Raw genomic sequence first — 25,817 nt, 5'->3', positions numbered from 1 at the left:
CTTTCTCTCTGCTTCAGGTTGTTGTTGTTGTCCACTAACTTTGACACCTTCACATTCTGCATCTATTCAATCTCTTTCTCTTTCATGGCTACCTCTTCTTGCATCAAGTCTTGACTTTCCAGCATTCTAAGATCTTCATTCCATGGATTATATACTTCCATAGAATCTTCTTATTTCTTCTTTACTTGGTTGCTCTCTTGTACCAAATATTCTTCAGCATTTGCAACAAAACCTGCAATCATAAAACAATTGTTAAAATAAAAAACATAAGGCTTTTGTGCCTCTTCTTCCTTTGGCAACAATTCAGCTTGCCGCTCTGATTTTTCCTCCTTTGTCAGCATATCAGTATGCTGATTCAACCTCTCTAAAGAATTCTCTAAAGGATTCTTGAGACTGTCAACAAGTCTCTCTTCCACACCATCTACTTCAATAATGTCTTCCGGCTCTTGTCCACTGTGGTGAACTTCTTCATTCTCATTCAGCTCTTATTTTACAACCTGAACACTTACTCTTTGGTTTTCTAGCCTTTCCTCCAAAAGAATTAACTCATGCCATAAATTTTCCATCTCACTTGGGATTTCTCCTAAAAGCTCTGTACAAACCTCACTATCTTCTTCTTTGTCACAAGTATAATATCTTAGTGACACTACTTCTTCATTCTCAATCAGAATAAAATTCTGATCCTCCATCTTTGTGATAGTTTTAGATGTCTATCCATCACTCTTCCAATAGCCATTTAAGAAAATCAATTTATCTTTGTCCTTACCAATAACAAATTCCTTATCATAAGACATAACTTTCTCATCTCTACTAAAGATATTTCATTCACTAAGCAAGGAATTTATGAACTCCTTCTGCTGCAATAACTCAACTTGATCTTCATTTGAAAGACAATCATCATCATACTTTGAATGGAAACCTTCAGCTTCACTCAGGACAGTTCCATAGGATAGTTTATCTTCTGCAATACCTACATTCACACACAACTTGTCAGTATTAAAACCACAAGACCTCATGATCTCACTTGATGATTCAATCATCAAGTCCTCCTGTTGTTCCAAGTCCTCTACATGACTCAGAAAGTTTTCGATGGTCTTCTCTTCAATCTCCTCGAGTCCTTCTCTTGGTTGCTTGATATCCTTCCCTACTTCTTCCTGCTTTTGGCCATCATCATGATTCAAACTTCCTCTCCTTCCAGTCCTGGAAATATGCTGAAAAGTAAAACTTTCCTCCAACTGTGTACGGGCATTTACATGAGACCTATCTATCTCATCAACTTTCAAAACAGAATTTAGATTTTTCCTGTCTTCTTCCTCCTTTATGACAATATCAGAAAATTGTCCGTTTTCACATGTTTCACCTGCAAACATACACAAATTATTAGTTTTAAAATCATGTGACCTTTTGGTCTCACTTGAAGTTTCAGTCTTCGAGTCCTCCTCCAAATACTCATTTATTTTGAGTAATTCTTCCTTTAGTCGAGCATTCATCATTTGCTCTTTCATATTCTGTAGTTTATGCCACCTTATCTTTTTTCTCATAAGAAAACCACACCTCTGGTATTTCTCATTCCTCTGTAACAGTTCCATCAGTACTCCAAGATGGACTATTATCTCAGCCTTCTCCCTCTCATATTCTTCATCATTCATTTGTCTCCATATGCCTTTTGCTTTGGCATCTTCTTTCTTCACTTTGTGGCTTTTCTCTGATCCTCTACAATGACGATCAGTAGTCATCTTCTTCTCCATCTCTATGGGTTCTTCATCCACTCACTATGAGCTGTACAAGTCTCTACAACAACAAGTCCTCCCTGCTGCATGATACCTCACTAAGCTTCTCTCCTCTGAGCTCAGTCTTTTGGCATCTCTTTGTTTCTCTCCTCTTGAACCATATGAGAACTCCATGCTCTAGGCTTCAACTCATCTGCACTTTTGAGAACACAATTGTCCTCTTGTATTTCAAACCCAAATGAAATACTAGGTTCTGGCCACTCTCTCTCAGAAACCCTTACCGACTTCCTTCATCACTGCTCTTTAGGCTATGATCTTCTTGCTGAGATGCCGCACTAATTGTTGTTACCTGCATATCAATGATATTTAAACAAAGATCATTCCCAAGCTTTCAAAAGCTCGCTGCTGCCAAATTTCTATGTTTATTTTAAAATGTTTCTGCCCATCTTACATATAATTTATTCTCCAAAAGTAGCTTCCCTGCATATAAATCAGTTAATTAACAAACCTCCTCTACAGACCTTTTGTCTATCTTCACAAGAACATACCTTCGCAACTTCGTTTTAATTAAAAATAACTTTAGCTAGGCTTTGATACCAAATGATGCCGAGAACGACATAATTTAAAACTCTCATTTGATAGTTCCACTTTGGTTTGACCCTTCACCAGTCACTTTAATTCTGGAATCGTCACGATGGAATATCCACTATCGATCTTTATCAGCCTGATCCAATGGTCTTCACGCAATATCGCGCTCCAACAAGTGCACTGGTTATTTTTTGAAATCACGCGATATCAATGGTTTTGTGTGAGCTACGTGCTGCTTCCATGTTTTATCATGTTCACAGAAATATTACCACTTATGGTTTTGAACTCACACGATAACCACTTGTTGTTTTCAAAAACTACTTCTCGTTCCGTCTCATGGTTCCACAACCATCACAGTTCTGTGCACTCTTCGTTCCACTGACGATTCACTGCTCTGATACCACTTTGATGTAGCAAAGCTTCAATTTTTCACATCCTTGTACATGTGGATTATGGCCCCACATAACTGGTTAATTTTTTTATTGTTCGATGGTCTCGTTCCTGCGGTCGAAATTTCTTTCACTGAGATCCATCACAATATCCGCCAAAGCCAACTTTAACCCATTTCCCACTGGAACTCAAAGAAGTTAAACTTCTTTTGAATAATTCATCGGGTCCACCTGGCGGGTTAACCCGTGCACATTCGAGTGCGATTATCGTCATATTATCACCAGAACGAACGGTCACGATGAACGACGATTAAACTTTGTTTAATAGATGCATCGGGTCCATCAGCCGTGGATAACTCGCATGCTAGTTTGAACCCGATCACCGTAGGATCTCCTATGATCAATGATCATAACACTCTCGTGACTTTTGTCAGTTTTATTTGCATTCTACACTTTGTCTTCGTCCATCGGCTCATGATCTGAAATATTTGGCTATTTACAACATATTCACCTCAAAATTCAACCGTGTCACACCTCGCATCACTGTCATGATTACGGTAATCGGATATATGTTAAACGGAACATACACAAAGGAAATGATATATATATATATATATATATATATATATATATATATATATATATATGAATGCTATTTCATTACATAGTTTTAGATCTATATAATATTTGGCATCATATGTTCATGTAATGAATCATTAATAAGAATATCCATCTTATAAAAATTCAACATCACTCGCACCCCTGCACGCTATCCTCTTTCTTTGAGCTTCGATTTAATTATTCAATCGTAACATAAATAATTCCAACTGCTACTCTGTGTAAATTTTCTCAAGTTCACTTGCACATCTATATTCTACAGAAATATTCCACAATTTACACACTATTTGTAGTTCAATCACTTAGTGTACACTATATAATTCAGAATCGAATCTCTGTATATATATAAACAAATATTTACAAAAGGTTTCTTTTCTCAGGCTTGATTTCTAATCAGTGGCCTCTTCACCTACTCTCTGACCCGTAGGCTCACAATTCAAACCTTTACTATCTATCTAAATTCTGAATCCCTCCATGGCTTAATGCTTATAATTTTTATACAAGGTTATGTGAACCAATTCTGGTTCAGATCCTTAATAATTTCAACTAAACCCTAAGAATCCTCTTAATCCCATAAATCATAAACTAATTCTTAATTTAAGATCTACAATTAATTTCCAAATCTATCAATCCCTATGAACTCTCAACTATCCTAATGCTCTCATGTTCCCCTTCATTTGAGAACATTTACAATATGCCTCTCAATACTTAATTAGATCCTATTCTCGTAAAATCACTCAAAAACACTAGAATTACATTAATTCGATGCATAGGAAACCAACTTCCTTAAAAAACACAAGACCCATAAATTCTACTAAATGTACAAATTTTTGGAACAATGATGCTCCTACATGAGATAAATTGGCATAATTTTGTTGTAGCTCCATGGATAATTGAAATGATTCCTTTGACTCAAACATGTTATTAGGTTTAGCTTCAAATACTAAAATTACTTTTGTTCAAGACCTAATTGTTGTACCAAATTTAATTGTGATTACATTGGATTAAGAGGTAGACAATGAAAATATAGTAATTAAAACCATGATTTTTTTGTCCTTCCAACTTAAGTAAAAGCTACTTTGTTTAATGAGAAAAGAGTGCAAGAGAAGATGTTGAGATAATCTATGTTCCTTTTTAAGTTATCCTATTACGAATCCAATTTATTCCATTTAAAAACACACTCTTCTAATGCTAGATAAGTGTCCCATCTATATTGTAAAAAAATAAAGAGAAAAAAGTTAATATAATTCAATAAATTTATAAAAATCAATCCTCAACCCCTCTTTCTTCATAAAAATAGGTAAAAAGACATGAATAGAGTCAAACCTATTAATTTTAAAAAATATTACTTAAATTTACAAAGTGTAACAACTTATTCATTAATATACTCTTTATTTTTTATTCTTAAATTAAGATATTAATATTTTGTCAAATCATTACATGCACTTACATGAGAACCCTTTCCCTACCAAAGTGGACCAACAAAGACTCAAGAGGCTCTACTCACCCCAACCCAAGTGCGAGGAAGTCCTAGCAACAAAAGGCGGGAACTTGCAAACCTTGGCGGGAACCATTCCCACTCTCTCAAATTCCACGAGAAAGTGAAAAAAAAAATTGCAATAGGAAGGAAAAATTCCCAATCCACCGTGAGAAGGCTAGAAAAAATGGTGAGAAGGCTGAAAAATTAAAAGAAATCAATAAAAAGGGTGGCGACAACATTTCACCCTTTTAGTCAAATCCACTCCTCCCCGCCTCACTCGAACAACAGGAAAAGCTACCAAAGCATGGTTTTATTTGTTCGTCAAATTTTAAAACCGTCACTGGTTCAAGGGTTTCCTATTTGCGCTCCGGGTTTCCATACAAATCTGAGATCTATCCTCAAAAGCTGAGTCAAGCCAATAAATGGGCAAGCATGGTAGGAGTTCATCAGATGACCTGGCTTCTTCGCACAAAATGAAGAATCGAGCCCAGACAAAGAAGAGGATGACCAAGAAGAGCTCGAATCCATAACTTGGCCGACAACAGACGACCATGAAGATGATGAAGACAATCAGTCGGCGAATGCGTCCAGCGCAGACGACCATCAAGATGCTTCTGCCAGAGGTAATTTTGTCAAACTCTATTTCTTTTGCACTCCCTTTATTTGTCTTTGGCGCACAGTGCAAGTTTGAGTCTTCCATTTTGTGTGGTCTAGGGTCCTGAGAAGTGTCGGGTTCCTATTCTCTATCTCGCATTAGAAAATGCTCCACATTGAGCTGCCCTTGATCACTCTGATGCAACAGCCGAGAGGCGTCGTGGCAAGAGGAAGCTATGTATTATAGACCCTCTCAACCAATCTGCTATGTATTACCCGCGTATGACCACCTCTGCTCATGACTATATATCAGTCCATTCTGTGACTTCAATGTGCAGAGAGTCAAACCATAAGTAACAACATTCCAGCAAATAGAGATTAGAACAGTTCTTTCCTGAAATAAAGATTCAACTTACATGTCACATTAGCGCAAGTATCCTTCTTATGTTCTGGCAATTAGAGCTCATATGTGTGATATGTGTTATGTCTGAGTATGTAAGCCCTAATTGAGGGAAAAAAACCCTAGCAGCGGAGCGTGGCCATCAGAGATATGTGAATGCCTATAGCCATGGGTGAGCATTGAGTGGCCATGCCTATAGCCATGGGCGAGCATTGAGTGGCCTTCCATATAATTGGGTATAACCTGCTCTGTCACTTCTAACTACACTGGATTTATCATCCAACTGATGGTGGTGGGATGGTTATGGATCACAATAGAATGTTCAGTCAAAATAAATTTGAAATTCTAGACCGGATCATCACTAATTTCCTCTTCTTCTCAACATTATCCAACTGGTTATACAATCTTGAACACATCACAACCTCGTACAGTTCAGTTACGGCATTTACAATCAAAACTTTCAATCTGCTATCCCCAACATTTATAAATCTTTTACATATCCCCAATTTAACCACGGCAATGTTTAAAGTCCTCTCCAACCCTTCTCCAAGCCCTTGAGTTTGGCCACTTTGACAAGAGAAAAACAACTTATTATCATTAACTCTATAATAACAGGAAGATGAGTAGAATAATGACTCTTCCTATTAGATCATTCTCAGGGCCTATTCATTCTCTGAAACTGTATCTTTCTGCTTTTCCAGACATGCTTTGGTTCAACTGGTGGAGAATTCAAATAATTCGCAGTAATAATCCAACGGTTAGGTATACAACGTTACTCGATTTCTCTCTAGATTCAATGAGAAAACCTCTCGGTAATGTCACACCCTTCACTTTCATAATTTCATTGAGGAATCAAATTAACTTTCGCAGTTTGCAAATTGCAAATGATATTCTTCATCTCCACCATCCTCACTTCTCTTAGAAATCAAGTTCTTCTTCTTTAATTTGCATATACTATAGATTTATGAATGGAAGCTTTTTAATAAGCTTTGTTACCATTAATGTTGAAATTCAATTTCTATGAATACAATGAAGGTTGATTTTTGAGTGTTGCCTGTGAATATATTGCGAGTCTCATGATTTTATGATGTCATTCATCAATTCACTGATGATTTTATTTGTTATGGGTGAATATTTTTGTTTTTCAATTGTGTCATTGATATATGTTTCCCAAAATTGATTGTTTTCAAGCTATCCCTTTGTAGTTTGGTTGCTTAATTGGATTACGCTCTTTCGAGATTTCGAGTACACTCTTTTGAAGTTTTGGTAGTTATGTGTGTGACTGAAATACATCAACTAATTAATTAATTAATTAATTAGTGGTTGATCAATTCTTTTATCTATAAATCATTAACCACAAAACCAATATGTAAATCGAGAAATGTCGACGCTAGAGAAAATATTGTTGACAGACCTTTCAAAAAAAGTGCTCCAACATCATTGATGTGCATAATAAGGAAATTGATCTTCTTAGACACCTGATTTTACAAGGTGCAAAGAGAAAACAACTAAAGGTGTCTATCCGAAATAGGAAGAGTTTCTGAAAAGTCAGTAAAATCTGTGGATGTTGAGCTATTTTAGTTTTGGCAACGAGACTAAAACTGCATGGATGACCAAACATTCTTATGATGAATGACATAATCAGAGCAGTATTTCCTTTCAATTGACCCAACTCCACAAATAGGTTTATGGTCCCTACTACCCATCTTTTATTTGTGGCATGCATCGTATGAAACACACTAGCTGTAAAGGTATCTCCTAAAGCACAACAAACTGAAAATCCATTCGCAGGTGGTTGCAGTGTATTTTCTAGATCGATGTGTAGTCTATCCGAAATAGGCAGAGTTTCTAAAAAGTCTGTAAAATTTGTAGATGTTGAGCTATTTTAGTCTTGGCAATGAGACTAAAACTGCATGGATGACCAAACATTCCTCTAATGACTAACATAATCAAAGCAATATTTCCTTTCAATTGACCCAGCTCCATAAATAGGGTTATGGTACTGACGACCCCTCTTTCATTTGTTGCATGCATTCGTATGAAACACACTGGATGTAAAGGTATCTTGTAAAGTAGGACAAACTGAAAATCCATTTGCAGGTGGCTGCGGTGTTTTTTCCAGATCAGTGTGTATCAAACCGTAATAAAGCAGGCTTAGGCTTGCTTGTCTATTGGATGGTAGGAGTCCTATGAGTTTGAAAAAACATATGGTTTTAACCTTTTGTTTCATTATATATTTTTTTAATTAAACGCACATTGTTTAAAAAGCATATGAAAAGGGGCACTTTCCAGTGAGTTTAAAAAAATATATGGTTTTATCCCTTTGTATCATTATATTTTATTTTAACTAAAAGAGTATGCTTTTTTAACCATTTGCATATATTTTTAACAGTTTGTATTGTGGCGATATAAGTCAAATAGAAGTTATAAAACATGCAAGCTCATTAAGACAAGTTTATCAAATCAAAGCAAAACATTTGTTTACAAAAAAATGGCATTTTTTCATTACAAAATCACAAAACAATGGGTTGGTGGCTACTGATAACACCTCTTATTCAAAATTAAGGAAGTGCAAACAACCTCCTTTATTTTTGTTTCAGCAACGAAATCAAGGCCTAACATTTATGGAGTTACATTTCTACTTCCACAAATGGCGTCCAATCTTTAATTACATCGAAAGTAACTAAATAAAGCAAGCTTGAGCTGGCTTGTCTATTGGATAGCAGGGCTCATTAAGACAGCTTTATCAAATCACAGCAAAACATTTGTTTATAAAAAAAATGGCATTTTTCAATTACAAAATCACAAAACAATGGGCTGGTCGCTATTGATAACACCTCTTATTAAAAATTAAGGAAGCACAAACAACCCCCTCTGTTTATGTTCCTGTTTCGGCAACGAAAGCAAGGCCTAACATTTATGAAGTTACATTTCTACTTCCAGAAATGGCGTCCAGTTTTTAAATACATCGAAAGTAAATAAAGCAGGTTCGGGCTGGCTTGTCTATTGGATGGTAGGGGAGGTGTTAGCTCCATTCAAAGGTACATAATTGATATTAATGGTTCATTATGTAGTTGTTTTTAGTGCGATTTTTTGGACTTTTGGGTACCATAATCTAGCGGAAAAATTTGAGGTGAAATCTTGATTTGTGCTATTTAAAATGGTTTTTTGATTCAATAGAAATTAGACCCAAAAAACCCATTGGAAAGGCTTCCAAAAAGTCGCACTAAAGACAACCCTGTTCATTATGACCACTTTCGAGTGACCTGAAAAATCTATGGTGCTTAAATATGATGACCTAATTCCTTGCAATCCAAAAGTGTGGCAAATGCACAATACAAATTTAACATACAAAAACACATGAGTTCAACTCTTCTATTGATCACACAAAAACTTGATTATTACAATAAACTCGGAAGGATATTTAAACTTTTTCATCTAGTCGCTAGCCTAAATTAATTTTATAGGCACATACACTCTAAATTCTACTTTTCCCAAAATATGACTTAACTCTTAACTTGACTCAGTTAATTGACTCTCCTAAATTTAGCCAACTCTAATATGGGGAAGATTATAATTTCTAAGAGATAGGTTGTGGTGCGAAAGATGGTTTGTGCAGAGATGAAAGATGCAGAGAACAGTTTGTGTGGAGGATGAACCATCCTACCACAATATGAGTCAGTATGGCCAAAAATAAATTAGTTATCTTGTCGTGCTGAACCCCATCCTAGTTAAAATATCGTTGAGGATTTGCACACAAAACTGCTCCTCCCACCCCACATGGTGTACCTATATTGTAACTATACAACCCACCAACTCCACAACATATTGCTTGAACTTTGTTGATCTCGAACTCTAGACAATATTCAAAAAATATTATAATTAATTATAAATTTTCAAGAGCACAACTAGGGTACATTATATAATATTCACACTCCATATTTTTCTAGTCCATTCCAAATTCCCACTGCTTCTACTTTATTTAAACCTCACACCCTATCGTAGCTTTCTCCACTTTCATTATTTTCAACAGAATGAGAAAATTATAGGTTTTACATGGATCTAGTTATGGATGTTTATATTTTGGAAGACTATGAAACAAGATGACCGAGTTTCTTTCAACAATATAGAGGTCGCTGATGAGAAGAAGTTCCAGATGCCAGGACATTGGAATATGTTGATATCTGTTTCGACTAGTGAATCGCAGCAGTAGATTTAAGGAAGACATACTTTTCAATTATTTCAGTCCATAAACCCTTGCCTAACAATATCAACAGTTTTCGTGAATAGCTGAGAAGTAGAATGCCTTCATTATGAGTCCTAAAACATATAGACTCAATTTTCTAAACATACATTTTTTTCCCGAACTATACTTATGCCTTTATGCTTGTCTACCCAAAAATTGAATTCTCTACTTTATATGTGTTAAAACAAAACTGAATGGCGTGTATTCACCAGAGCCTGTGGCCATGTTTTAACTAACATCGATGACAATCAAATCACACAAATTTAAAAATTAATATAATCTTTTAACAACAACAATAATTTAATTTAGTTGTTTTCCATATATTGTAAAGCTAGGCATGAAATTGTTAGTACAACAAGCAAATCAGGCCAATTGCATTCATTTTATTGGATCAAGTATTTTATAAATTAATTAATTAACCTGAACTTGCATACTTTTGCTCATTATGGTAGTGCATGAATTCAAGTTCAGATGCTAAATAATATTTCGACTTGTCATTCAATTGGATAACTTGTTGTAGTTGTTAGGATTTTTCTAGTCTCCTTGATGTAAATTTTTTCGACACTTCAATTTAGTTTTGTTTCATTGCCAATTAGTTTTGGGGTGGCACTATTAGATCCAAATCTCATACAGTTTACTATTGGTGAATCTTAATGTCAACTCATTAATGTTTCCTGAATGTGTGGAAGTATTGTTGTGCAGAAGGAGGTGGAGCCTGAATGTGCAATGATATTGATGTGCAAAAGTTTTATTGTGTGGAAGGAATTTGGGTAGGGATGTGGCGAAGTATTCTATTGGGAAGTGTGGAGTGCTAAGGAAGAAGCTATTTATACTTAATACAATATAATAGAAAAAAAAACAAAAACTAATTTACACAATGACAATGCTTATTAGTAGCAAAACAATTCAAATAATTGCCAAGCATCCAAATAATCCAACTTACATCACTCACAATTAATGTAGTTTTGTCTTGGTTTTTATGTGGATGCTCACCAACGAATCAACGGTTGAAACTTTCGTCAAACACAAAACCTTCCCCAAGTGAGACGTAACCACCAGAAAAGCCAATGACAAGGTTGTTCCCTCAAACCTTAGGGTTCCACATCTCTTAGTGTGCATATTTATTCTTCCCTTAGAATCATGACAAGGTTGTTACTATGCAGCATCCTTGCCAAGGGGCAGGCACAATGACTCAGCTATTGTTATGAGTGTGAAGATTGAATGGTTAGTGTATTCCTACTGTTGTATACTACTCACAACACAAATGTAGACTTCATTAAACTTTCTTTTAGAAATTCTCCAATTTATTCTTGTTAACAATTTGACACTATAACTAGAGAACTTTTTCATTAAGGATGTGATCCATTTAACCATTAGGCAAGGCTACAATGCATTTGTTCATTGAGATCAATATTCAGTGTCCTACTAGTGATCTATAAGACTCACAATGCAAATGTAGACTTCATTGCACTTCCTTCAAGAGAAACTCTACAACTTACTCATTTTACAATGAGACAGTATAAGTAGAGAACCTCTGCATTGAAGATGCGATCCATTTAATCATTAAGCGAGGCTTTGATGCAGTTATTCATTGAGTAAGAAAAAGAGATTGTTTGAGTAAAGTTTTTGATATGATTTTAAATCCATTCAAATCAGAAGCTAGAGCAAGGAATGTATCTTGGGGTCCATGATTTGTAATAAAACCAAAATTTTGTTCTGTACTGAGTCAAGCTCAGAATCCGTTGAATAGAAATTGGCATTTCCTTCTCTCGTTATTGAAGTCTGTAAGGGTCGATAGTCGTTTTCTCTAGTTATTCATGTCCTCAACAAGCAATAGTTGTTTTCTCTGTTCTATTAATGCCAATTATATTGCCATGGTTATGTAATGATATGCATGACATGGAATCTATGTGTCATATTTTGTGGGCTACTGCTAGTGTCAAACCTACCAACTAGTTGAATCAATGACAACCTCTTTAAGATCTCGATTTTCGACATTCATGTCAATATAAGAGTGTTATTAAAGAATGCAAACATTAAAACACATGCAATAGAGACATGTTGATATATCAGATGATTTGCACTATTATAGATGGATAATGCACTCTTAGTTTTGCTATCTTGTTGTCTTGAATTGGCTGACAAAATCTATCATTTCAAAGTTGGACTTGTATTAGAGGTTTTTCTTTGGATGGTAGTTTTAAACTTTTCTGCCACCACTCCTTTGATTTTGGACTGTCTAACAAACACATGTCCTCCATTTGACAATCTAAAACGAAAATATGTATTATCATATCTTTTTTGTATCAACAGTTTTACTTATTAGCTCTCTTGCCCCTATGTTGGTTTCTTGTGGTTTATTCTCTGCATATTTGATAGATACCAAACTAGATGATACTTCATACTCATAGATGCCAGGTTAAAGGATACTTGCACCGGTATGAGCGGCCTGGGGAGATGATGTAGTCTCCGGCGTGAGGTGTTAGCACCCATTACCCCAACTACAACACCCATTGCGTACAAGGTGCCACCAGACGAGAGAGAAGGGCCCCCCGGGAATACCCCCTTCAACACATACCCTCCCTTAAGAAAAATTTTGTTGGTTGCAGACTGCAATAATAAAGTGGTCAATTTAATATGCATATATCTAATTTAAGGCGAATTTAATGAAACTGAGGTGAGATCACATGCTTAGCCCCACCAATCGTGTATTTTGGAAATCAAAGCATCATAATCAAGGCCAAAAGTTTTCTTCAAGGAATACAAGTGCTTGACACTTTTACTTGATAGGTAACTAATTTGAAGGGAATACAATATAGATTATCTTCTTAGTAATGTGCAGTAGTACTTGACTAGTGCAAATGACAATACTAAACACAAAGTTGTACTGGAAAAATAACTGCAGTAACGTTTATTCCAGTGCAAGGTAATTGAATTTTTTGAGGCAATTGTTTGCTAATTGGTTAACTTTAGACACATATGCTAGCATTATGTCTATAAACAAGCAAAGTTATAGGTTCCTTTTTCCACTATTGATATATAATGTAAAGTCATAGTTAATTTCCTACCTTATATTTCCTTAATATTTTCTATTTCAAATTTGATTGAAAATTCATTCAGACATTCCTTCTAATATATAGCTAACTATTTATCAAGGTTAAAAATAATTCACAAACTTGATGATCTATTGAATTTTCAACTTGGACACTTATGGGCCATGGCTTTATGTAGCTGGCATCCAGTGTTCACTATTAAGGTTAGTCAGGTTTTCGACTACTAATGGAGTCATTATCCCAAGTTATATTTTCAATAATGGGTGATGAGTGATTATAAAACGTATTTGTGATCAACTAGTAAGAAGCCAATTGTGTTGTAGGGTAAGCCAATCGAATTTTAGGGCTAAATATATGATGTTTTGGTTCTGATTAAGCACCAATAAGTCAACTGGGATTTGGGAGTATGGATCAAAGTGACCATTGTACGCAATTTCCGGGTTAGTTTCCTTGAAAGTAAAACATGATTGGTACCATTTGGAGCAAATTGTCTTTGAAAAATTGTTTCAGTAAGTTTAACTTTGACCCATGGGCCATTACAATTTGGCATTGGGATGTGGGTATGTGGGTGATTCAAGGTTAGTGTTGGTTATAGCTCTCAATTTCTGTTTGTACAATTTTATAGCCATTGAATTTTATAACTTTCTCAATAAGTATACCATATGTCCTTTTTATCTATGGTTAGTTATTTTTTCTTGTGAATTATTCCTTCGTGATTTTTGTTCTTATTTATTAAGTTGTTTTGTTATGTGAAACAAGAAATTACTGCCAAAAAATTGTTCTAAAAGGCCTGGCTGACCCACTATTTATTGAGAAGGTTGTGATTTGGCCGAGTCATTGGTGATATTTTCCATAAACTATTTTGACAAGGCTCAAACCTTTTTGTAAAATGTTTTTTAGGATAATTTTTGCTTAGCTTTTGATTTTACCAGTGAGAGTTAGCTCAATGTGCCAATAGAGGGGAAACATGGTGTTTAATCAGTGTTAGAGATACTTTTTTGGGTTAGGAAATGAATTAAAAACAAATTAAGTTATGTTCATTTTTCAAGGTTCTTCGAGCTTTTGCTGACTTCGCTAATTGTTTTTGGGTCCTTCCCATGTCAATGTTTCAAGACCTTAATGGAGTTATCCTCGAATCTAAGTTCTACAATATTGTTGTTAATATATTCATATTGATACCTTAGAAAAAGGTAGATGTTTACAAGATATGACTTTGTTGGAAAAACGTTTGTACTGGCATTGCTTCAAGCCCATTTATTACCATGTTGTTTAGTATTATTGGATTCTTAAGGCAACTAGAAATTATAAAAAACTTCTTGAAAATTTTGCAATTTAGTTTATACATCAAGAGTTTTTTAAAAATATTTGTGAGGTTTATGGGATTTTGGTGCTTATAATTTCAGTGATTAGATTGACCATACTGTACCTGCACTGTACAAAAAAAAATTCGGAATTTCGTACTGCTGTTGAATTTCATTATTGCACAAGCCAATATGGTTGAATCTTGCTGCTTCATCAAGATCAACTATTTTCTTTCTTTTCAAAGTCAGATTTTCCAGTTTTGTATTATGATATAATTTAATAAGCTTTAGTGTCAAGGGCTCATATACGATAGTCAATCTAGAAAGAATCCTTGTCATCACATTATATAGAGCAATGTGTAATGAGACCTTATAGGAGCATGTTACCATGTATAAGATCCTAAGTAACAAAACAAGTCCCTTAGGGGCCCCATGTCTGTTGAACATGTGATGCACTAGGATGTGTGTCCTAAAAATTAATACTTGAGGCACTTTAGCTGATATGTTAAGAACATTGTCCAACAACATTAATACATTTATGATACAATTTCTGAAGCTTTGCTATCATCATTAAGCAATTTAACTTGGGTCTTGTCCTTATGAACTAGAAATAGAGAAACTAGATGTGAGCTTCACGAGATTTAATGGTTCTGTAGTGATGTGCCTAAAAGTCAAATACCTACCTCCACCCAAGAAAAGTAGACCAGTATGTCATCCTAATGGCTACTCATACCTCTAGCGTTCTTGTGAACTCCATGATTTTGTGACATCTTACTAAAACAAGTTGGTATTATTCATAGTGAAAAATAAACTATACATGTATGCATGATTCTGTGCATTGAAATGCTAAATCATCTCATGGAGGCATAAGAAATACGTAAGTCAATTGCTACACTAATTTAATAAGAAAGAAGCACCCTTCACATGGACTAAATTTTGCATTCAACTACAAGGTATACGTTTTGTATTTCCAAGGAGGCTAAGGCAATAAACTAATTATTAAGCAGCCCATTAATATATAGAACATTCATACAATTATGGCATACTATAAGGCATTCCATGCATACCAAATCTCGTCACCAAAGTGACATTAGAGGAAATTAATCAGTACAAAAAGGCATTCACTTATGCTCTGCATTTAATCATAGCATCACCCATTGAACAATAGTCACTATATAGGGAAAACCTAGGAAGATGTGCATCCAAATCATAGTGAACTGTTATGCAACTGCTACAATAATTGCACACAGCCCTTAGTGGCAGTTCCGGATATAGCATTAAAAAAGAACAACATCCATCCATCAACAATTCATATATAGTGGCAGGTGGCTTGTATACATTGAGACTGTGTAATATGGGTGAAATAGTAGCATCCCATGTGAAATTCTCATTCCAACATTTATCCATCAGTACTTTATATATAGTACATTGAGACTGTGATACAGGTGGATGACTTCATAATTTTAAGCCTGCAAGAATCACTTGCTATCTTACTGTCTGCATGAAAAGTCAAATTGGAAGCACAAAAATCAATTTAGCAAGAGTCCACTGTATATAGGCAGATTAATGTTTGTAGTATTTGTTATTGTTTTTGTGTGCCAATCCAATTAGCCCTAAAATGCAGATAATAAGAATAAGAACACTTGATTACGTGTCTATGTTTTTGTGAAATAAATAGACATTTGTCTTCCAGTGTGGCGAACTTATTAATGTGATATGTTATAAGTGGACTGTGGGTTGTGTGGCAATTTTTATTGCATGCAAGTGTTAGTATGTTATTAATTTCTTATATCAAGGCATCAGGATTATTTTCCCCTAAATAGCATGTTTGATTTTATTCTTAGATAACAAATCCAAGTTGTATTAGGGAGTAATTTGTTTCACCTGGACTAGATTAAATTGACAGATCCTTGGCTATCACAACAATTATATGTTTGAAATTATATTGTAGTACTTGTTATTGTTTGTGTGTGTGCCAACCTCATTAGCATCAAAATGTAGATAATAGAGATAATAATTTGGATAATAATGGTAGATAATAGAGATAATAATATGTGATTAACTTTTTATATCAAAATGTAGATAATATGTTATTAACTTTTTATATCAACGTATTAGGATTATCTTCACCTAAATATTGTATCTAAACTTATGCTTTAGATAGCACATTTCAGTTTTAATAGGGAGTAATTTGTTTCTATGAAACATTTATTCCTTTAACAAATAAAATTCCCAATCATGGGCTTAATTGTAATTCTCTCATATGGTATGGCTCTTACCATCCTTACGCAATTGGTTTTTCACCCTTGACATTTAGATTGTAGCAAGAATAATAGCCTTACAATGATTGTTGTCTTGCTATCTCTATTATTTCCCACCTATAGATTTGTATCTCTGATTGTTTTTTCTAGCCCCATATTGAATTATTGCTTGCAGTGTTATCAGATGAACTTCTTGTTGGGTATATACATGTTTATTGTAAATTTCAATCTAAAGAATGGCCGAGTAAATTGTCAAGTGGCTGTAACTTTTGATTCAGTATATCCAATCTTGTAAGGTCGACAACAAGGTTGTTCCATTTTATAATACATGATTAATTTTGATGGGACTAGTAATTTTACATATTTTGTGTGGCTCCAGGTGCCATCTATTGCCACAAGTAGTGAGTCCCCACCGGAGAGGATAGGCGAGCCTTTTGATTTCTTTTGATTTTGTTTAATTTAGCTTTTTGTTGTGTTGTTGATTTTCATATTATTGAACTCAGTACTATATGAAAACTGGCATCTGCAAATTTGGTTCAAAATGCAAGTTCCACCATCCAAAAGATAGGTTGGCAACCTTAAAATCAGAGGAGAATTTTGATGGAAGTGAGGTACTCAAGTCAGTCTGTGTTTTCATCCATTATTGTTTGTCTTACATTAAATATGATATGTGATCAGTCTCTGAATTTTTAAACCTCATGGGATCCCTAGTAAACTCATCAGTGTAGACTAGCACACTTACCCAGGAGTAATTGAACCGGTCACATGTTGGCACAGAACTAGAAAAATGCCCAACAATATTGGACATATTTGGTTGAAATAATTTGTTGGGTTTTTCAATAAATATACGTTTATATTGGACCTACAGATTATAATGATATAAATTTTATGCTTTAAGAACTCAGTGATTTTGTATCTTAAGCTTTTATTTGGCATTGCAGGGACAAACTATGCATATGACGTATCAGACTATTTTCAAGGCATTGGAAGAAGTGGGTCTGGAAAAGACATATCATCCTCAGGATTATTTGAAATTCTTTTGTCTTGGGAATCGTGAAGTAAGGGATGATAATGAAGCACCTTCTGCAAGTGCAGTTCTAGAAAATAAACCTCATGTAATTTATCCACAACTTTTTTTTCTCAACCACTCTACATAAAATGATCTATGATGTCCTCAATTACTAATTTGCCTTACAACATATTTTTTGTTAGATACCTTTAGTAGAAAATGGGTTTCTCTTGTAATTTACAGAATAGCATTTAGTTTAGCCACTTTCAAGTGTTAGATTGGATTAAAAAAAATTCAGTGTTAGATTGGATTAAAAAAAATTCAGTTCAAAATTGACGAATCTTTATTGTTACTAAAACTGATATCATATTGTCCTTTTGGATGTCAGGTCCTTCAAATTTTACTGACATTCTTTATGTGATAGGCTCGGGCTCTAAAAAATCGTTGTTTCATGATTTATGTCCATTCAAAGGGTATGATTGTAGATGATGAGTACATCATTCTAGGGTAATCAAATATTAACCAACATTCAATGGATGGTTCAAGAGATACTGAGATTGCTATGGGTGCATATCAACCACAATATACATGGTCTAAAAAGCGAGACCATCCACATGGCCAGGTGATTGGCTTAAGATTTTGTACCATGTTTATATCATGCTTTGGTATTGTTTATTTTTGTTTTCTCTGCAGCAACTTCTTTTCGAGGCACTCCCTCCCTCCCAACCTGAATACATATTGAAGCATCCCCTCTTTTATATTTTTGAAAGAACTATGAAAATTTTGGCTTGAGTGGGTGCAAAATTATTGGCATGTGTCACTTTGGGGATGCCCAACCATGCATACACTGAGAATTGAACCTGGGTTAGTTGGGGTAGACTCACATCAAGTTTCTACTAGACCACAACCCAACCTACATAAACTGAAGCACACTTACTAGAGGTCATGCCCGTTGTTACTGAAATTGATGTTGCATGAAGATGGAAGCTAAACTTATATGGGAAGTGGTGAATATATCTAGTTTAGTTGGAATTTTATTTAGATATTATACATCCAAATAAGCTCATTTCTTTATTTGTTCCGAGCTTTTAGTTGAGTGAATTTTCCACACGACCTCCTTCTACCATAACATCATAATGCACTTGTTAGTTAGGCTTCATCATTTTGCTTCATTTCTTCTGTATTGTGCTATCTTTCTACTTGTACAATGTATGAATTTCATTAAAGAATAACCTCCCTTACAATGAACAAGGATTTTTTGGGGCTCCATTTTAGACATTAATATAATTTATATGCTCTTGATTTTGTAGGTCAAACATGTTGTTGTTTCACTACCAGAGAGGTTTGGTGAGCCTGAGTGCACTTTAAGATACTCAGAATTTTGCATTATGAATGTCAAATTAGAATAGTTATTTGGACATGTCACTACAAGCTAAGATGTGCCAAGTGCTAAGGCATGCCAAGATGTACAAGGGTTCCAAGTCCCTGCCTCCTCTTCTTCCATATGCTATCCACTTATGACATTTCTTTTGCAATATTTGGTGCATTTGCTAGTTATAGGTAATTTATAGGTTATAAATGTCTTCATAGTTTAACTTCTAATTGAATATTCAACTGAACATATTGATTCTCTTATATGTAAATATTTTTCCCTCCACCCACTTTTCATAACTTCAATAACAATTAGATTGGGACCTGCAACTTCGATGTTGATTTGCTTGTTTAGTAAAATATTGTCAAGACTTTAATTTATTGAAAGTTGTAGAATTTACAATTTATGAAGTTTCAAGGTCTAACTTTTAAAAGTATAATTCTTTAAAGGGTGCTAGCTCAATGGAAGAGCACCTGCTTTATAAGCATGAGGTTGGTGGTTTGATTATATCGTGCCCTAACATAAATATGGAATGGCGACGATCAATTTTTGGTGATGGAGGCTCTTTTGACCATCACCAATGAGCTTTGGTGACATTTTCGACCCTCACCAAAAATATGAAATGGTGACGGTCAACGAACGCCACCATATGTACGCATCAATAGTGACGACCCTCAAAGGTCCATAACCATAAATCGTTGTTGTTGATATGAAATGGTGATCGTCATTGTCTGTCATTATAGTCATTATTCATGTTGGACTTTGAATGTCACCACAACACCTATACTTTTGGCAATGTGGCTTTTGGTGACAGTCAACGAATGTCACCATATATATGCACCAATAGTGACAACCATTAAAAATCCATCACAATAAATCATTGTTGTTCATATGAAATGGTGACAGTCGCTATCCGTCATTATAATCAAAATTTGTGACGGACCTTGAATGTCGCCATAACACCTATACTTTTGGTAACACCACCTTTGGTGATGTTCAGTTTTTGGTGACTGAGGCTATGATCCATCACCATTGCTCATATGAAATTGTCACGGTCATTATCCATCATTATAAATCATTATTGATGACGAACTTTGAATGTCACTATAACACATATACTTTTGACAACACCTTTGGTGACGTTCAGTTTTTGATGACAGAGGCTATGGTCTGTCATCATTGCTCATATGAAATGGTGACGGTCATTATCCATCATTATAAATCATTATTAGTGACGGACTTTGTATGTCACTACAACACCTATACTTTTGGCGACGCCACCTTTAGTGACTTTCCGTTTTTGGTGACGAATGATCTTTTGACCATCACCAATGAGCTTATGGTGACATTTTTCACCCCTCACCAATGTCCTTTTTTCTTGTAGCGCGGGTACTACGTTAAGCACCGTTAGCGAAGCCGATGTGAGGAGTCGTAGACATATGCAAAGCAAGGAAAACATAGTAAACATGAAAGTTGTTTGAAAAATAACACACCAAACCACACTACACAAAAATGAATGACACACTAATGTACACAAGTAACCATGCAAGATGACCTAAGAATAGTACTTCTTGAGGTAAAGCCCGTTTCGGGGCTTATCTAGAGGATTTCCTTCATAATCAATAAGCTCATAGCCCCCTTTCTACAAAACGTGTTTCTCCATGTAGGGCCCATGCCACATGGGTTCGAACTTGCCTGCCCCCAGCTTATCATTAGCTTGGTCATATAGTGAGACCAAATCACCCTTAGAGAACGTGCGAGGGGAGAGCGATTGGTCGAAATGGGACTTGACCCATTTCTTTTATGCTTTGATAACCAAGGCAGCAAGACGACGACTCTCGTCCAGTCCTTCTAAATATAAGAGGCGTTCTTCCTCAGGTGATGTTTCAGGGAGAAGTTCAATAGCTAACTTGAGTGAAGGAATCTCGCATTCGATCAGTAATGTTGCTTCTAGACCATAGACTAACTGGAATGGTGTGAAACCAGTTACGTCTTTGGTTGAGGTTCAGTAAGCCCAGAGAGATGAAAAGAGCATGAGATACCAATTTGACTTGTGCATCCCAATAGTACGTTGAAGCATTGTAACAAAAGCCTTGTTCATAGCTTCAACTTGGCCATTGGCCTTAGGATAATATGGGGTCAAGCCATTATGGCTCAAGTCCAATCCGATGTCATCTTAACCATCATGTAATCTCTGAAATGGGAGCCATGGTCTGTGACAATGGCTTGAGGTACGTTGAACCTAGAAATAACATGGTTGAAAAGGAATTGAGTCATCGTTTTATCGTCTGCAGAGTATGTAGGCATCACTTTAGCCCATTTGGTGAAATAATCCACAGTGACGATAATATAGCCATGCCCCCCGGCCAAACAAGGATTGCATGTCATATAATCGATGCCCCATTTCGAAAAAGGACCAACGGTAATGACGGGGTGTAGGTGAGCGGGTGGGGCACGCATCTTGCATTGGTAAATTTGGCATTCATGGCACTTGCGAACAATAAGGATGCAGTCCTTGAAAATGGACGGCCAAAAATAACCAGTGAGAAGGATTTTTTGAGCGGTAACATAGCCAGACATATGACCACCACATGCCCTTAAGTGGCAGTCATTGAGAACTCTTTCATCTTCCTCGATCATAAGGCATTGGTGAATAACTAAATCGACACTGACACGGTATAAAGTATCACCAATAATACGGTAGGGTTAGGAGTGATGACGAATCCTTAGGCGATCATCCTTAATAAATGCAAACCAGAACGTAGACGTTTGGAGATACACAATGATATCACCATACCACGAATCATGGGTGCTAATCAGGAAGAGATTCTCGTTCAGAATATGTTCATCTACACCAGTAGGGAGAGACTTAGAAGGAAGGGAACAAATCAATTCGGTGAAAATGAGTGACTTCTTAGATTTGGCAGTAGTAAATACCAAATTGAATTCTTGTAGGATAACAATCCATTTGGAATATTTTCCCCCTAGCAACTGACGAGTCAGGATGTAGGTCATGGGGTTGCATTCAGAAATCACCGTAGTCGTGCGCAAGAGGATGTAGTGTCGAAAGCGTTGAACAGCATGGATGACAGCCAAAGCCAACTTCTCGACATGGGCATAATGCATTTCAGTGTCAAGGAGATTACGACTAAGGTATTAAATAACATGCTCGTTGCCTTCATCGTCGTCTTGGACCAAGACCATAGCAATGGTGTTAGGGGCTACAGCTAGGTAAAGGAAGTAATATCGATAATAATCTGGGGGATGCAACAAAGGAGAATTTATGAGGACAACCTTGAGATCATCAAAATATTTTTGGGCCACCTCATCCCATACGAAGCACTTTCCTTGTTTTAGAAACTGGGAAAATCCTATAGCTAGCCCAACATAATTGGATATAAAAAAATGGAGAAAATTTTCCTTTCCTTGCAAAATATAGAGTTGGTGCAATGAGGATGGAGGCGGTAAATTTACAATGGCCTCGTCTTTAAGCGGATCAAGGCAAATACCATATTTGGAAACGATAAATCCGAGGAGTCATCCGGATTCTATACAGAAAACACATTTATGCAGGTTTAACTAAATGTTGTAGTGTCTACAACACAGAAAAATCTGTTGAAGATGATCAGGGTCATCTTGGCGCTTACGAGAATGAGTAGGAAGTTCATCCAAGTAGGGTTGTACAATGTTGCGAATATCATGAAACGCGTAGGGAATTTCCCACTGAAACGTAGCTCCAACATTTTTGAGGGTGAAAGGGATCTTTTTGTATGCGAACGTACCACGTGGACAGATAAAAGTTGTCTTTTCTTGATTGGTCGGTGCAATGGTTATTTGGTTGTAACTAGAAAAATCGTCCATCAAGGAAAATATCTTGCTCCCGACACATTCATCAATGATTTGATCAATGAAGGGAGTAGGATAGTTATCTTTAGGACAAGCATGATATAGATCTCAATAATAAACACAAACATGGATTTTGCCTTGTTCTTTTGTCACCTGGACAATATTGGACACCCAATCTATGAGAGGGATGGAGAAGTTTTTCAACTTCACCCTTGATAGTGGCGGCCTTCCTAGGGTGCACTGGGCAGAGCCGTTGAAGAACAGGCTTCGCGTGAGGATAAGTTGGTATTTCGTTCACAACAATGTTAGGATCAATGCTAGGAATTTCTTTGTAGGACCATGCAAACACATCACGGAATTCCTGAAACAGACAAGTATAAGTCTTGATCTCATCCAGAGAAAAAGATACCCCGATATGGAAATGTTCAATGATACCAAGCTTGATAGAAATATCAATCGGCATTGTTTGGGTAATATTACCCAAATTTCCTTCCGACCATACTTCATGAGTTGTGATCAATGGCGGAAGCAGGAGGGAAGGGAAAGGGGAAGAGGACTCTTCGAAAGCAATAGACGTGATTGCCGGGTGAGGCAGGAACAAGGAATGATGATGAGTATTAGTCCAAGTTGGTTCCTCTAGAGACATGACTTCCATGCTACCTTCATCAGCAAGGAAGGTCTTGGCTAAGGGATCAAGTGATTCCAAAGCACCAAGCCACGGGGATTGAGAATATGTCTGAGAAAGGTCTTCAAAACAGAAGAATTAGAGGATGCAGAACTTGAAGCTGAAACAATTTCCACGTAATTGATTTCAACAAGACTAAGCGGCGTAACCTCACCCCAGGAATCAGCAAGATCTGGTGACGGTATGACCCAAGGATCAAATTTGACCGAGATCATGTTGACAGAGGCAACATGAGGAGGTGGTAGCAGAAAAATTCCCATTAAGGTAGAATAATTAAAAAGACTTGCCCCCACACTTTCATAGGGAGCACTAGTGTGCTTGACATACAGAACATTGCCATATGAAGAGGAAGAGGCAAATAAAGACAGTTGGTTGACAGTGACAATCTTCCCTTGATGGGGAAAACAGATCATGCAGAATAGGGAGGAGGCTACAACATGCATAACATGGGTCCAGCTCTGGCCAAGTAGAAGGTTATAATTGAGACTGGCGTCAACAATCTCTACCCCGACTTTCCCTTTCTTGCCTTCCAGAGTAATGGCAAGGTTAGGTAAGACACAGAAGGGTCGCGAATTGCGCCCATCGAAAGCTTCAAAAGTGTTTGGATATTGGTTCAAAGCAGGAGAACCAATAGCCTTCCAGCATGCGATTGACATGATGCTGGTGGAAGCACCTTCATCGATGACAGTCCTATGGATGGTCTTCTCATTGATGATTACTTGAATGAGAAAGGCAATCTGATGAGGGAGGTACAGAACATGGTTCTCTAGATCAAAACATATCAAATTGGAATCGGTGATATCGATACCCCCGATAGATGACAATGAAGAATTCCGATGTGATGGGCAGCTTTGGAGCACCTCGAGAGCCGACATCGTTGATGGTACCTGGGCCAAGTCCTCAACAATATTATAGTGTTGAGCAACTTGGGCGTTAGGATTGTATGAGGATTTCTGCAGCACTCCTCAAGAGGGCGGTCATATAGCGGAATTAGGGTTAGGGTGCTTGATATTAAGAGGGCCACAACTTGAGGCAGAAGAAGAAGGGGTGGCTTCTTTCTCTTTCCCGACTGTCGAAGCAGGAGTCTGGTAATATTTCGATCTAGTAGCAACATTAATAGGCATACTCATCATGAACACTTGAGATCCTGAGGAAGAAGATGATTGAGGTTGGTCTACCATTTGGCTCTGCTAAGACAGAAATGGCTCTTTGAGGACAGTGGGGGTCCCTTTGAGCAAACGACTAACTTCAGATCATTAGGGACAATCCTGAGTGTAGTGATATTCCTCATAAATTAGGCAAGGATACTTAGGTTTTCGTTGCGAAGATTCGCCAGCAGACGATTTGGGAGGACCCTATTTCGGGGCATCGAATTTACCCTTGCCTTTACCTTTCTTCTTACCTTTCAAGGATTTTTCCACTACAGTAGGCTAGACAGCGTGTACCTCTGAGGTTTTACAGGTTCTAGGTGGATTCGGGGAAGAACTACTAGGAACAGTATTTGAGACTGACTTTTATTTAGAAGAAGATTTAGCAGGGGTCTGGGATACTAAACCAATAACTCCATCGACAGGAGGTACAACTTGTGACTTTGATGTTGTGGGATTCAATGATGGTCGTGGAGCATTGGGTAATAACTCGTACAAAGTGCCAGACTGAGAGTAAACTAGGTCTAATTACAGGGCACGAGGAATGGCTTTCTCTTCAGTAATGCATCCACCCATAGCTATATCACGAGCAATTGGGGCCATGAATGATTTAGTGAACCATTCAGTGAGAAACTGATCAACAATCTCAAATTTGATCAGGTGACATCTACGCCTCCATTCATGGATGTGATTAGAGATGTGTGTCGCAATATATTTCTTAAGCGATGTGAGAAAATAGGTGCCAGTTTCATAGCGAATCGGCAGCTGGAAATACGTGAGGAAAGACATGGCTAAAGAGTTAAAGTAATGATAAGTACTTCGAGGAAGCTTGATGTATCACTTGGCTACAATGCCTGTGAGGGTTCGTTGGAAAAAACAGAGACGAATGGAATCATCAACGTAAGAGTTCGAAGAGTAGCAGAGGTGATATGTCATCACGTGGGCTTGAGGATCTTCTTTTGCTTTCCCATTGAACTTTGGACAATCACTTGGTATCTTGGATGGCAACGGAGGCCAGTATGGCGAATGAAGGATTGGATCATTCGTAAGGCGAGATACATCTGGCAACTTGAGTGTGGCCAAGAATGGCAATTGAG

General features: G+C 36.6%; 1 protein-coding gene across 1 annotated transcript; it reads left to right on the top strand.

Moving 5' to 3' along the window:
* The first annotated feature begins 5,087 nt into the window (after positions 1-5,087).
* Positions 5,088-17,845, top strand: LOC149211371 (phospholipase D beta 2-like). The gene is made up of 2 exons (XM_089390420.1): positions 5,088-5,428; positions 17,602-17,845. Exons 1-2 carry the CDS (start codon positions 5,357-5,359, stop codon positions 17,815-17,817), a joined length of 288 nt encoding a protein of 95 aa, XP_089246546.1. The 5' UTR covers positions 5,088-5,356; the 3' UTR covers positions 17,818-17,845.
* Positions 17,846-25,817: the final 7,972 nt, after the last annotated feature.

This window comes from Pinus tabuliformis, chromosome 1_1, assembly GCF_031772625.1.
Source record: "Pinus tabuliformis cultivar Carrire ecotype Pingquan chromosome 1_1, CPIR1, whole genome shotgun sequence".
Classification (NCBI taxonomy): domain Eukaryota; kingdom Viridiplantae; phylum Streptophyta; class Pinopsida; order Pinales; family Pinaceae; genus Pinus; species Pinus tabuliformis.
Note: the sequence above shows the minus strand (reverse complement) of the source record. Positions and strands in the feature narration are given on the sequence as shown.

What these genes read in the sequence shown, in the direction of transcription:
- LOC149211371 (XM_089390420.1), top strand. Translation starts at nt 5,357, where the DNA reads ATGAAGATGATGAAGACAATCAGTCGGCGAATGCGTCCAGCGCAGACG. An exon ending in TCAAGATGCTTCTGCCAGAG is followed by an intron (nt 5,429 to 17,601) that starts GTAATTTTGTCA and finishes TTGGCATTGCAG; the next exon opens with GGACAAACTATGCATATGAC.